At 36.3% G+C, this 15,000-nt stretch overlaps 3 protein-coding genes across 4 annotated transcripts in view; 1 reads left to right on the top strand and 2 right to left on the bottom strand.

The window, feature by feature from the left end:
• Nucleotides 1–15,000, bottom strand: part of LOC137657622 (NADH dehydrogenase [ubiquinone] 1 alpha subcomplex assembly factor 3) — a 346,628-nt gene that overhangs the window by 224,512 nt on the left and 107,116 nt on the right. The gene's annotated exons all lie outside the window — the stretch shown is intronic.
• LOC137657619 (beta-1,4-glucuronyltransferase 1-like) overlaps nucleotides 1–15,000 on the bottom strand; it is a 39,932-nt gene that overhangs the window by 5,639 nt on the left and 19,293 nt on the right. The window contains exons 2-5 of one of the 2 annotated variants that reach the window (XM_068391989.1): nucleotides 8,821–8,972; nucleotides 7,956–8,111; nucleotides 6,594–7,310; nucleotides 5,303–5,500 (exon numbers count right to left, since the gene is read on the bottom strand). In XM_068391989.1, coding sequence (XP_068248090.1) covers nucleotides 5,303–5,500; nucleotides 6,594–7,310; nucleotides 7,956–8,111; nucleotides 8,821–8,865 — 1,116 coding nt within the window. In that variant the 5' untranslated portion in view covers nucleotides 8,866–8,972. The remainder of the gene's footprint in view (nucleotides 1–5,302; nucleotides 5,501–6,593; nucleotides 7,311–7,955; nucleotides 8,112–8,820; nucleotides 8,973–15,000) is intronic. The other variant, XM_068391990.1, reaches the window with a different exon arrangement.
• Nucleotides 1–15,000, top strand: part of LOC137657618 (beta-1,4-glucuronyltransferase 1-like) — a 93,002-nt gene that overhangs the window by 1,125 nt on the left and 76,877 nt on the right. The window lies entirely within an intron of this gene.

Raw genomic sequence — 15,000 nt, forward strand, 5'->3', positions numbered from 1 at the left:
CAACAACAACAGGGTTTGTGCCCATCATATCACCCCCTTCATTCTAAAATGATATGGGACCCCAGTGTATAATTGGATTTTTTTGGGCAGGGAAGACTCAAATTAAAGCAATGTACCCTTCAAAAAAGAGTAAATAGCCTAAATCACAATAAAATCAAACCTAAAGTTCAACGTTTATGCATGATAAAAACATAAAAATTTCATATTGCATATGAATACACTTCAGATACTAACCCTTACTTAAAATGAGATTGTAAACTAACTCAAATTACAAGCGTTTCCTAACCTAACTTAACCTAACTTTGGGTGCCAGATCCATAATCTGTTAACTTAAACTAAGACCATGAAGATTAGATTAATCTTTAGGAATGTGTGTTAACCAAAACAGCACTGGGTCTTGAATTGGATATGAGGGCTTCATGCCCCAGATACCCTACAACTGACCATACTTGGCACGCTTTGTAGCCTACTAAACCAATTTACGGTTATGTGACCTAACCTAAAATGCAGTACCAGGCACCCTTATAGCCTACTAAACCAATTTACGGTGAAGTGACCCAACCGAACCTAACCTAAAACACAGTAACAAGCAAGCTTTATTGCCTACTAAACCAATTTACGGTGATGTGACCTAACCTAACCTAACCTAACCTAAAATGCAGTACCAGGCACCCTTATAGCCTACTAAACCAAAATACGGTGAAGTGACCCAACCTAACCTAACCTAAAACACAGTAACAGGCACGCTTTATAGCCTACTAAACCAATTTACAGTGATGTGACCTAACCTAGCCTAACCTAACCTAAAATGCAGTACCAGGCACCCTTATAGCCTACTAAACCAATTTACGGTGAAGTGACCCAACCTAACCTAACCTAAAACACAGTGCCAGGCACCCTTAAAGCCTACTAAACTAATTTACGGTGATGTCCCCACCTAACCTAACATAACCAAGCCAGTACCAGGTCCTTCCTAGGCTTACATACAAGTTTTCTTTTAATTCTCTAGAAAATCTCTGCATGAAGATATTGTTGAATGTTGTTTTGACTGGCCACCATAGCAAGGGCTGTCAATTATTCAACATTGCAAGTAATTTTAAAGAATCTAATGATTATGTAAAATAATTATAATAAAGTACTTGCTCCCCATGATAGGTTGTTGTTGAGGAATGATACATCGCCCTAGTCTGTTAGGTAGGAATGTAGGATGGGTGCCTATGACTTGCCGGATACTGGGACTTGATGTTAGGTGAATTCATCCTAGTAATCTGATTTAATCTATATTGACTTACGTCAGGTTATGTGGTGGTTTTCCCAGGCAATATACCTGGTGAAGTAAGTTAGTTAAGGCTGGTGAGGATGCAACACTGAAAGTAACTTGAGTATGTTTAAAAATTATGCAATATAGATTTTTGCATAGTTACTGTTGTTATGCAGTTAATGATTACCTTTTTGTGTAATATTACTGTTGTCATGCAGTAATGATTACATTTTTGCTTTGTTACTGTTGTCATGCAATAATGATTACATTTTTGCATTGTTACTGTTGTCATTCTTCAGTAATGATTACATTTTTGCATTGTTACTGTTGTCATTCAGTAATGATTACATTGTTGCATTGAACTGTTGTCATTCAGTAATGATTACATTGTTGCATACTGTTGTCATGCAGTAATGATTACATTTTTGCAGAGTTACTGGTGTTATGCAATAATGATTACATTTTTGCATAGTTACTGTTGTCATGCAGTAATGATTACATTTTTGCTTTTTTACTGTTGTCATGCAATAATGGTTACATTTTTGCATTGTTACTGTTGTCATTCTTCATTAATGATTACATTTTTGCATTGTTACTGTTGTCATTCAGTAATGATTACATTGTTGCAGTGTTACTGTTGTCATTCAGTAATGATTACATTGTTACATACTGTTGTCATGCAATAATGATTACATTTTTGCATAGTTACTGTTGTCATGCAATAATGATTACATTTTTGCATAGTTACTGTTGTCATGCAGTAATGATTACATTGTTACTGTTGTCATTCAGTAATGATTACATTTTTACATTGTTACTGTTGTCATTCAGTAATTATTATATTTTTGCATTGTAACTGTTGTCATGCAGTAAAGATTATATTTTTGCATAGTTACTGTTGTCACAGTAATGATTACATTTTTGCATAGTTACTGTTGTCATACAATAATGATTACATTTTTGCATAGTTACTGTTGTCATGCAATAATGATTACATTTTTGCATAGTTACTGTTGTCATGCAATAATGATTACATTTTTGCATAGTTACTGTTGTCATGCAGTAATGATTACATTTTTGCATCGTTACTGTTGTCATGCAGTAATGATTACATTATTGCATACTGTTGTCATGAAGTAATGATTACATTTTTGCATACTGTTGTCATGCAGTAATGATTACATTATTGCATAATGTTGTCATGCAGTAATTATTACATTTTTGCATACTGTTGTCATGCAGTAATGATTACATTTTTGCATACTGTTGTCATGCAGTAATGATTACATTTTTGCATACTGTTGTCATGCAGTAATGATTACATTATTGCATACTGTTGTCATGCAGTAATGATTACATTTTTGCATACTGTTGTCATGCAGTAATGATTACATTTTTGCATAGTGTTGTCATGCAGTAATGATTACATTATTGCATACTGTTGTCATGTAGTAATGATTACATTTTTACATAGTTACTGCTGTCATGCAGTAATGATTACATTATTGCATACTGTTGTCATGAAGTAATGATTACATTATTGCATACTGTTGTCATGAAGTAATGATTACATTTTTGCATACTGTTGTCATGCAGTAATGATTACATTTTTGCATACTGTTGTCATGCAGTAATGATTACATTTTTGCATACTGTTGTCATGCAGTAATGATTACATTATTGCATACTGTTGTCATGCAGTAATGATTACATTTTTGCATACTGTTGTCATGCAATAATGATTACATTGTTGCATAGTGTTGTCATGCAGTAATGATTACATTATTGCATACTGTTGTCATGCAGTAATGATTACATTTTTGCATACTGCTGTCATGCAGTAATGATTACATTTTTGCATAGTGTTGTCATGCAGTAATGATTACATTATTGCATACTGTGGTCATGTAGTAATGATTACATTTTTGCATAGTTACTGCTGTCATACAGTAATGATTACATTATTGCATACTGTTGTCATGAAGTAATGATTACATTATTGCATACTGTTGTCATGCAGTAATGATTACATTTTTGCATACTGTTGTCATGCAGTAATGATTACATTATTGCATACTGTTGTCATGAAGTAATGATTACATTTTTGCATACTGTTGTCATGCAGTAATGATTACATTTTTGCATACTGTTGTCATGCAGTAATGATTACATTATTGCATACTGTTGTCATGCAGTAATGATTACATTTTTGCATACTGTTGTCATGCAGTAATGATTACATTATTGCATACTGTTGTCATGCAGTAATGATTACATTATTGCATACTGTTGTCATGCAGTAATGATTACATTATTGCATACTGTTGTCATGCAGTAATGATTACATTTTTGCATACTGTTGTCATGCAGTAATGATTACATTGTTGCATAGTTACTGTTGTCGTGCAATAATGATTACATTGTTGCCTAGTTACTGTTGTCGTGCAATAATGATTACATTGTTGCCTAGTTACTGTTGTCATGCAGTAATTATTATATTTTTGCATACTATTGGTATGCAGTAATGATTCCATTTTTGCATACTGTTGCCATGCAGTAGTGATTATATTTTTGCGTAATATTACTGTTGCCTGCAAGAACTAAAGTATTTTTTATTCTGCGAGTGTTTCTATAGTGATGTAACAATAAGCGAGCAATACGCATTGTTAAATGGTAAATGTTCCCGAATGAACATCATAAAACAACCGTGGAGGTCCTGTAGGAAGTAGGGTTCCCCTGCTGTACAGGACTAATTAAGAAGTCCTTAAAGTAAGGATGATGCGTTGTTTGGAGTGATTATGATGTGATTTGTGCACGTACATTCCTGAGAAGTGCCCTGCACTCAATATGCGTTACCCCTAAAAGAAGGGTATCCGACTAGGCTCCCTCATAATTGTAGGGTAGTGTGTAGCTTACTCTATCTTAATATGTATTTCTTTAGGTTTCCTCATTTTTTATGCATCAATACATAGATTGATATTTATCTTACTGTTGGTTTCCAATAGAAATATAAACTAGAAAAGAGCAGTCTTCCTTGTGATATTTTCATTATTATTATTGGACTTTTTTTCAATTCGTCTTCCCAATATCACATTATTTAAAGCTTTGCAAAATCGTTTTGTCAAAATATATACTTTAATAATGAAATCTGTTTTAGATTTCTTTTATAGAATTATCAAAAAGCTGTCTAATCTTAGTTTTCGACATGATCAATATTTTAGAAGACAGAATGCTAAAGGAATTTTATGACCAAAAATGTATTTACATACTATAATGATCTAAGGTATCTAAATATCTATGAAGCTAATCACAACTATATAAGTACTAGTGAGTTTGATTAACCTTTTCACTGCCAGAGGTGAATTTAACAAAACTTCTGATGTGGGAAATTTTTTCAAGACCACACAGACACTTGATATATATTTGAAAGCTCTCATCAAGAGCTACCCAATGAATACCACCTTGCTTTGGTTTGGGTGATTTAAAAAGATATTTCCCTTTTTCAAATTTTAGCGAAGTTATCAATGGCAGTGAAAGGGTTAAGACAATCGGCCAAGAATATAATCGTAAGTAAAGGATACAACTGCAACTATCCTAGAAAACTTTTCCTATTCACTGCTCAAATCTTAATCAATTCACAGAGAATCTCCCTATTCTCTCAAAATGATTTACTGGCTGGTAATTTTTCTTGTAAAACTCCAAAGATAAAAGTTGTCACATCTCATTGTAGAAAACCTCTTGTGGTTGTGATGCCCTATGTGGTAACGTCCCGCTCAAACTCGTTATAGTTTCTTTGATCGCTCCAACATCACCGGTCTTGTAAGCTAAGGATGGGGGTGAGGGGGGGGCCTATGTCTATTTGCTGAGTCATTAGCAGCCATTGCCTGCCCCTCCTTGGGTGGAGAGGAGGCTTGGGCTCTGATCATATGTATATAGGGTCAGTCTCTTGCCCATTGTCCTGCTTGATAGGGCAAGGTCACTGTCCCTTGCCTCTGCCATTCATGAGCGTCCTTTAAACCTATAAACAGTTAATCCACTCACCTGACTGCTTCTGGTAAACCCGTAGCCAATAAACCTCTCATCAAAAAGGGGAGCCGTATAGGGAAGAATGAGAATCGGTTCCCAGAACTCCTCGTAAGTAGTGATGTTGTACATTACTTTGTAGGCCCCTGTATCATCCGGGCCAGGCTCAGCCTCCCAACTTTCCAAGTGCGAATTGCCCTGGTTTCTGGCATACACCTGGAACAAATAAAAAGGTTTAATTTAGAAGTTTTGTTAGCATTGCAGCATTATGCACAATTACGCTGAAATATGGAGCAAAAATTTATTTTAGGTATAATTATTCTTGTTGGAAACAATGTGGGGCTTTTCTTGTTAATGTTCCAAGTGCAAATTGCCTTGGTTTCTGGCATATACCTTGGGCAAAAAAAGAAAAAAAAAAAAAGTCTGATGAATAGTTTGGTTAGTTTTGCAGCATTATGCACAATTATGCTGAAATATAGAGCAAAAATGTATTAATTTTAGATATAATTATTCTTCATGGAAAAAATGTTGGACTTTTTTCTTTATTTTTAGTGTTGCAAATTGTCATTGGTTTTGGCATATGACTGGAGCAAATAAAAAGTTTGATAAAGAAATATGGTTAATTTTGGAGCATTGAGCACAATTTTTTCAAATATGAAGCTAAAATTGATTAATTTGAGAAACAGATCGGGACTTAACTTTTTTCTTTTTAATGCTCCAAGAACTTATGAATATTTTAGGCACAAAAGTTATAAGCTTGTATCGAGTAAAACTATATGTAGCCTAATCTTTGATTACTTCATATTCAGTGATAGATTACTAGAAATATGTCTCGACCATCTATTTTAGCTTAATTTGCATGCCATGATTTATATCGTACTGTTCCTGTATCAAAGAATAACAACTCTCACAAGTATCATGAAAAAAAAACTCAAAATATTTTCTGAGGCAGTAGACTAATTCAACCAGACTTTAAGGAATATGAAATCTCTCAGTATCTTACATGTGATAATTTTTAGTCTCATCTCCATTGATTGATTTGGCATCGTAATCCTTATGATATGAATTAATTTAATTGTCAGTCATTAGAAACCCAAATAAACATTGTAAAGAGGATTAAAATCATAGGCTATCTTATATAACATGTGACCTTATTTGATTATGTGAGAAAATTATCTTATGGGTACAGTTGGCTTCATAAATTCCGGTACACTGATGTCTCCTTTGCTTCCTATGTAGTGTACCATAATTAATGAGGCCAACTGTACAACCCCATTGTCCGCACATTATTTTGTTTTTTGTTTTTTACCTTCATGTGAAAGCGTCTCGCATGCCCTTTGAGAAGTAGGCGTAGGAGTTCCATTTTATCACTTGGCGAGTAAGTGACAGTGTTGTCTAGTTCATAGACTGGAACTACGTAAGCACACTTCTTGCATGGTATCGCCGAGATGCTATTGAGGAAGCCCGTCAAATTCTCGGCCATGAAAGACACTGGTAACATATCCACGTCGATGGTAAGGGTGTAGTCACAGGGACAGGTTCTCCTAGCAAGATTTCTCAAGAGATTCTGAGGATATCTGCGTTCCTTGGGTTCCTTTTCATCCCGTAGACCCATGAGGATCTTGTTTGATTCCTCTGGATCATCGCAATTTAGTTGATGGACGTGTGGGTGGGGCGTTGGAAGGGGAGGTCGACTCCTAGTGTGTACCAGATGGAAGGATACTCTCTCCTGGACACTTGGAAAGCATCTTCTCAAGTAGGATATCATGGCAGATGCAACAGCAAATTCTGTCCCTGGGGCAAACACAGAAACGGATAAAGGACCTGACCACGATTCAGCTTGCCACGCCACCCAGAATAATCGGTCGACAGAGGCTTGTGTTGTAAGACATATTCGAGACTCTCCCGTTATCAGAGTCCAGTCTTGAGCTGGCCATACAAAAGTGTGACAAGAATAGTTACCAGATATGTCCAGGAGACCGTAAGCCCCGACAATGATTTCTCCTGGTGCAAGTGGTGTATTGGACTGAAATAATAAAAAGAAAAAAGAAAAAAAAACCTGTTAGAATCAAGATATAACTTTTATCAGGTGACCATACAATATTCTGATACTATGCACAATTTCATTTGGTATAATTTTCATTTAGCACGGTCCTTACAACCCATAATGCTTAAGATAGCACAAACCACGTCCCGTTGAAAAACATGATTACATAGTTTTTTAATGGAACTATTGTCATTTGATATTCAAGGTACAAGAAAACTACCGATATTTCTCCATTTTAAATAGATATCACATGGATTGAATCTCTTAAGCCTTTTCCATTATTACTTACGTATGTTTCATAAGTTAATATCAGGGAGTGAAAGTTTGTGTATCTTAAAGTATTATCATCCTCATTTAGGAACTAAGAGGAGTCTTATGCAAGCTGTAAAACTGCCACAAAATAGTAAACTGGCAGGACAGATATATAACAGTAAATAAACTGTTTTACTCTCAAAACAGTCAGGCTGATCACTACGTTGACAACAGCTCCTGCAATAACACTACTCCCAAGTGGATATCTCTTATGTCGTGCACATCTAGGATTGAAACAATTTGATAAGTGTTCAAATGTTGATCAATAAACATCTTTAAATCTTCAAAGTCATGATTTCGAAGATTACATACCATAGACAGATTCCCATCGTCGACTGGAAGTGTCAAATATCTTTCACGTATTCCAGTACGATTTGTGAAAGCTGCCAAATTTACCAGTATGCCTAAACCAGCGTTGAGCAGCACTACAGCCATGTTCACCAGTAGAAAATTGCGCCGTCCACCCATCTGGAAGATTTGAGAAGCATTACAATCTAAAAAGGACATTAGTACTTAATCATCGAGTTTAACATTTCAGAGTAAAGGCATTCGTGGGGTCAGGTTATGATGGTAGATCTACTAAAAAAAAGGGGCTAACATTTACTAACAATGGTATTGTCTAGGCATTCGTGGGGTTAGGTTATGATATTAGATCTACTAAAAAAAAAAAAAGGGCTAACATTTACTAACAATGGTATTGTCTAGGCATTCGTGGGGTCAGGTTATGATGGTAGATCTACTGAAAAAAAGGCTAACATTTAGACATTCGTGGGGTCAGGTGATGATAGTAGATCTACTGAGAAAAAAGGCTAACATTTACTGACTGTGGTACTTTCTAGGCATTCGTGGGGTCAGGTTATGATAGTAGATATACTGAAAACAACAATGGCTAACGTAAATATTTACTGACAATGGTACAGTCTTTGTGAAAATACCATGGGCAATGCTGGGTACAGATAACATAACTAACACAGCTTGGTGATAGTCAGTATTTAAAGTAGACTGAATAAAATGAAGGTCAAATACTTTAGAATATCATTTAATAACAGTAATGAAAACTGCTACAGCTTAGAAAAATGCCTTGTTCCTTAGTAATTATCATTAGATACTGACAAATTGGAATATTGTCAAGCACCTTGTAATATCAAATTACATTAAAGGGGAAACAATTACTTACACTAGTATAGCAAATGAAGAGTTTCTCACACACTGAAATTACCATGCAGCTTCGATTTCGACAATCCAGATGTAATTTGCCAGACAACTGAAAGATTTAGCCCCTTGTGTTGATGGAATTGGCTTTTATCCCCTCATTGCCAGAGTAAGAATCTAGAAAAATAATGAGATTCTTTTTATTTGAATACATTAATCAGTATACAATGCATATTTATATCTGTAGCATGTATCTTATAGAATTACAAATTCAATGAGACACTTGATACTAAGATCCCATATATTTAATATTTTGAATATAGCTCCACAGCCACAAATATTATGCAAAAAAAGTTTGATCAAATACACAGTGATACACAGCTTATTGTGCCTTTTTTTTACAAATTAATGTATGTGAAAATAATACAGTACAGAGGGTACTAAGATGTACCATCGTTTTATCACTCATCCCTATTTTTTCTTAAAATCGGTAATTTGCTTTTATATTAATACGAAAACTAGTTTTTTTTTTCTTGGAAAATTAGTCTCAACATCCTGTAACCTTGCATTTGATCACTCAGCTAGGCGTAACAATAAACTTTCCAAGTTTCCATCCAGTGCCTCCTTGATTCAGTGGCTTATTAACATAGCGTCCTGATAGGTTGTCTTGCCTCCTTTGAGGTGGCTACACCAGGCATCCTAACGGGCTGTTATATTTAGCAAGAGCCCGCGTCACATCACATGTCGCTGGTTGATAGGGTGATTTACATAACCTAGAGCTGGATATTTTTGAATGATTAAATCTACTGATTTATGCTATTTTTGTGTTGACCAAAACCTGTAAAATTTAATGATCATACTTTGAAGTCCCATGTTGACCTGCAATTTATATCAAACAATTTTAAAGGTTTTAAGATTTCTCATGAATGGCAGAGGCAAGGGTCAGTGACAATGCCCTTGAGACTGACCATATATACAATTGATCAACGCCTAAGCCATGTCTTCACGAAGGGTAAGACCAGGAAAGGCCAGGCAATGGCTTCCGATGACTGCAGGTACACCCATAGGCTCCCCAAAACCCTGCATCTCAAGCTTACAAGGTTGGTGAGGTTACAGACACTACAAGATACTGTCGAGCTGTAGCGGGTCTCGAGCCCCAGCTCAACCGATTGCTATGCAGGGACGCTTCCAATAGGCATCAAACGCCTCTATCTTTATGGAAGAGATAATGACACAGCTGTTTATGCTTAAGGTAATAAAATCAACAGGCAGATAAGTGGCCGTATCTTTACACGGAGGGGGAAATCATATCTTTAATCCATGTCAGAAGTGCAAAATGCTGACAGAAGATATGTGAATATATAAAAAGAAAATTAGTTTGAAATATCCTTTGTGGAGTGTCACTATAAATAAGAAGAAGAAAGACAAACAGTCATACTCCACAGGCTTTTTCGTCGCTTACAGTATATACAGCTTCAGTGATATGGAAAAAAAAGTGAATACCTTTTCAGAGGGGTTTGTAAACTCTTGAAATGTAGTTCTACTTCTTTTATTAACATGCATTTTTTCCTATTTTCATATGGGGTAAGCACGGTTGCCTTCTATTTGAAGGGCTTTGCTTTGGTATTTGAGGTAGACCTGAGTTCCGATCGGCTGACCTACCTGACATCACTTAGACCCCGGTAGTTCTACTGCTCTGCTGTCACTTAGTAACAAGAATTAAAGGCGTAAAAAAATCGACATTCCTAGTCGCCTTCTACCTCCATAAGATCCTCCATACGTTACGTACAGCTCAAGTGAGTAAAAAATGGCACAAGTAATCAAGATAGGGTCACAGTTACGGAAAACTATGCCAAAATCGCGCTATGTACAAAATGCCAAGCGTCCGGGCGATGGAAGCTGGTGACTAGCCAACGAGTGTCAAGTGGAGACAGCTGATGTAGGTTGGTACTCGGCCAGACGTGGTGGGGGGGAGGAGGGATACCTTGGAAGAACCAGTGCATTTGAAAATGCTTTTCATTTATTGCTTGAGTGAAAGAAAAGGTTGACCTACAATTTGTGCGTTGGTCTTTGGGAGAGGACGGATAATTCAAGTTTATTTTGATTATCACAAATGAGAGGAGCATCGTTCTTTTAAATCTGATCGTTTATTTTATTCATTTGTTTTGCTAGGGTCCTTTAAATCAAGGTTGGATTTTAAAGGTGGCATTACCGGTGATCCGATTTAAATATATATTTTATTACCTTAATTAGATTCGTGTGAGCTAAACTATTTGGCAAAACGTGCGTGTGAATTATTACGAAAGTTTCATTGAAAGTGGAGCTCATAGTTGCCAACAAGTTTAGAATTTGATTATAAGAATGTAACTTTTGAAGAGAATGTACATTAATGATATATATATATATATATATATATATATATATATATATATATATATATATATATATATGTGTGTGTGTGTGTGTGTGTGTATATACAGTATATTCACACACACACACACACACACATATATATATATATATATATATATATATATATATATATATATATATATATATAAATATGTATACATATGAATAAATATATATATATATATATATATATATATATATATATAGTATACATATGAATAAATATATATATATATATATATATATATATATATATATATATATATATATATATATATATATATATATATATATATATGTATATACAGTATACACACACACATATATATACATATATATAATATATATAAATATAATATATATATCTGTATGTATGTATATGTATATACAGTATATATATATATATATATATATATATATATATATATATATATATATATATATATATATATATATATAATATGTATGTATGTATGTATTTGAATACATACATACATACATACATATCATGACTAACACCGGTCAATTTCATCAGTCTTCCTGCCAAGCAGTTTGAACAATCCCACGAAATTCCCCTTCTAGTTTAGCTCCTTCTTTAAATATTATCATCTTCGAACTATCTTTACCCGCGAGCCATCGAAGCTCACCCAACTTTTTCTCCTTGAAAACATACCAGAAACATTCCTTGTTTATAGGATTCTTAAGTTTGTTTACTCGAAGGGGGTTGGATTAGAATTCTGACGCCAGGGTTAGGTAGAAAAATACACTGCTCTGCTGGTGTTTCACTTGTTTGTTTTATCAGTTTGGGGTAAATATTGGTTGGCATCTGGGTACTGCTGTTTATTAAATTGATGGCTACAGACTGGGGTATGAATTACTATCAAGTTTGGGGGCTAATGGCTTTGAGTCTAAGAGCCCCCGGCCGGAGGTACAGTGCACGCACACCTATCAAGTTATGGTGGTTTCATGACATTGTCAATTAATTATCTCTCTCTCTCTCTCTCTCTCTCTCTCTCTCTCTCTCTCTCTCTCTCTCTCTCTCTCTCTCTCTCTCTCTCTTGCTGTACACTAGTTGTCTTTTCATGTAATTGCCAGCTGTTATCTCTCTCTCTCTCTCTCTCTCTCTCTCTCTCTCTCTCTCTCTCTCTCTCTCTCTCTCTCTCTCTCTCTCTCTCTCTAATATCCCCACAGGGACAATTGAAATCCTGAAAATTGTATATCCAAGCGGATAATTTATTTTTTCTGCTTACAGAATCAAAATTCACTATTGGAATTAAGCAAATTATTATGATGAACGAGTATCTGATGACTGTTAACGTTCACAAAAGAATAAATTCGTATCACGTAATAAAAACAGGAAGGGAAACAATCAAATTAAAAAGGGGGAGTTTGTTTGTTACATATATGAAACTATGAGAGATTACTTGAGTGCATTACATTGGTGAGATCATGATGAGGGGTAGATGGAGATTGATTGGGCATTCTCTTCGCACTCCCCAAGAGAGATTAGTTAACCGAACTTTCAACTGGTCTCCACAAGGCACTAGAAGAGTTGGAAGATCCCAGGCCTACATGGCCGAGGACTATGAAACGTGAAGTAGGAGATGATGAACGGAGAAGTATTTATTTAAAAGCTCAAGACAGACACGCCTGGCGAAATCTAACCAAGGCCCTTTGCTTCAATAGGCGTAGGAGGAGATGATGATGAAGAGTGTCTGTAACCAAGTTGAGAACCGGTTGTCAATCACTTCATCTCCCATATGAAGAGACGAGGTTTTGTTTTCGGTTTGATTTACGTGTTCATTAATGTGTTGGATCCTACCTCAGATGTTACCGCTTCAGGATTGCTACAAATGGAGAATATCGTGACTGGCAGCAATTATTATTATTATTATTATTATTATTATTATTATTATTATTATTATTATTATTATTATTATTATTAGCTAAGCTACAACCCCAGCTGGAAAAGCAGGATACTATAAGCACAAGGGCTCCAACAGGGTAAAGACCTCACTGAGGAAAGGAATTAAGGAAAAAGATAGAAGAGCTGCTTACCATAGGTAAAGAGTCCCTTCTACCCTTACCAATTGGTTACCATAGGTAAAGAGTCCCTTCTACCCTTACCAGTTGGAGGAGGAAAGTAGCCACTGAACAATTATAAGAATAAGGAAAGAGGTGGACGTGTAAAGAATAAGCCAGACTATTCAGTGTATGTGTAGACAAAGTGCGGGGCTTGGTAACTGAGCAAGCGTTGGGGGGCGGGGGGGGGGGAGTGGGGTTGCAGTGTGGTGTTTGAGAACTGAGCAAGGTTTGCAGTTATAAGTTGGTAACTTAGCGGGGATTGTATGTGTGTGGGTTATGTAAACGAGCAGGCTGTGTGGGTTTTGGAACCGAGCAGGCTGTGTGGGTTTTGGAACCGAGCAGGCTTTGTGGGTTTTGGAAAGGAACATTCTTTACTGGGGTGTTGTTTGCTGTGTGTGGTCTGGAATTAGGCTTGGTTTATATCTGAGTGAATTTGGGAACAGCAAGTTTCGTGGAGGTTTAGAGTTTGGATTCAGGAAGTTAGCAGTCTTTGTGGGGTTTAGAACTGAGCTGGGCTTACAGCTGGGGGTTTGAGAACTGAATAGACTTGGTGGGTTTTCAGTTTTGGGTCTGGGAGCTAAGCAGGCATTGTGGAGAAGGGTACATTATGGTGTTTTAAAAATGAGAAGATCTCGTTGGGGGTAACGCAGTGTGTGGGTTTTTAACCGGGCAGGCCTTATTGCATTATGGGTTTAGGAACTAAGAAAGCTTCAAGGGATTTTTCAGTATGGTGTTTGGGAACTGACCAGGTTTTGCAGTTGGAGTTTGAGAACTGAGTAAGTTTTGTCAAGTTTACAGTATTGGGAACTAAGCCGGCTTTGTTAGGGTTTAGAATTAAGCAATGTTTGTAGGTTTGTTATTAGGGTTTTGGAACGATGAAGTTTTGTGGATGTTTATTGCGAGTGTTTTTCCCCGATAGACTTTGCAGTGTGTTGGGTTTAGGAAAAGAGTAGGCCTTGCAGGGTTTTCCAAGGATGGTTTTGGGAATCAAGCAAGCTTTACTTGGGCTGATGTATACGGTGTGAGAACGGAGTGGGCTTTGCTGTGATGTTTGGGTACTGAGCAGGCTTTTCAGTGTGATGTTTGGGTACTGAGCAGGCTTTTCAGTGTGATGTTTCGATAATGAGCAGGCTATTCGGTGTAATGTTTGTGTAATGAGCAGGCTTTTTAGTGTGATGTTTGGGTACTGAGCAGGCTTTTTAGTGTGATGCTTGGATAATGAGCAGGCTTTTCAGTGTGATGTTTGTCTAATGAGCAGGCTTTTCAGTGTGATGTTTGTCTAATGAGCAGGCTTTTCAGTGTGATGTTTGTCTAATGAGCAGACTTTTTAATGTGATGTTTGGGTATTGAGCAGGCTTTTTAGTGTGATGTTCGGGTACTGAGGAGAAGTCTTTTTAGTGTGATGTTTGGGTACTGAGCAGGCTTTTCAGTGTGATGTTTAGGTACTGAGCAGGCTTTTCAGTGTGATGTTTGGGTACTGAGCAGGCTTTTTAGTGTGGTTTGGGTAATGAGCAGGCTTTTCAGAGTGATGTTTGGGTAATGAGTAGGCTTTTCAGTCTGATGCTTGGGTAATGAGCAGGCTTTTCAGTGTGATGTTCGGGTACTGAGGAGCAGTCTTTTTAGTGTGATGTTTGGGTACTGAGCAGGCTTTTCAGTGTGATGTTTAGGTACTGAGCAGGCTTTTCAGTGTGATGTTTGGGTACTGAGC

The sequence above is a fragment of the Palaemon carinicauda genome, chromosome 18 (assembly GCF_036898095.1).
Source record: "Palaemon carinicauda isolate YSFRI2023 chromosome 18, ASM3689809v2, whole genome shotgun sequence".
Classification (NCBI taxonomy): Eukaryota; Metazoa; Arthropoda; class Malacostraca; order Decapoda; family Palaemonidae; genus Palaemon; species Palaemon carinicauda.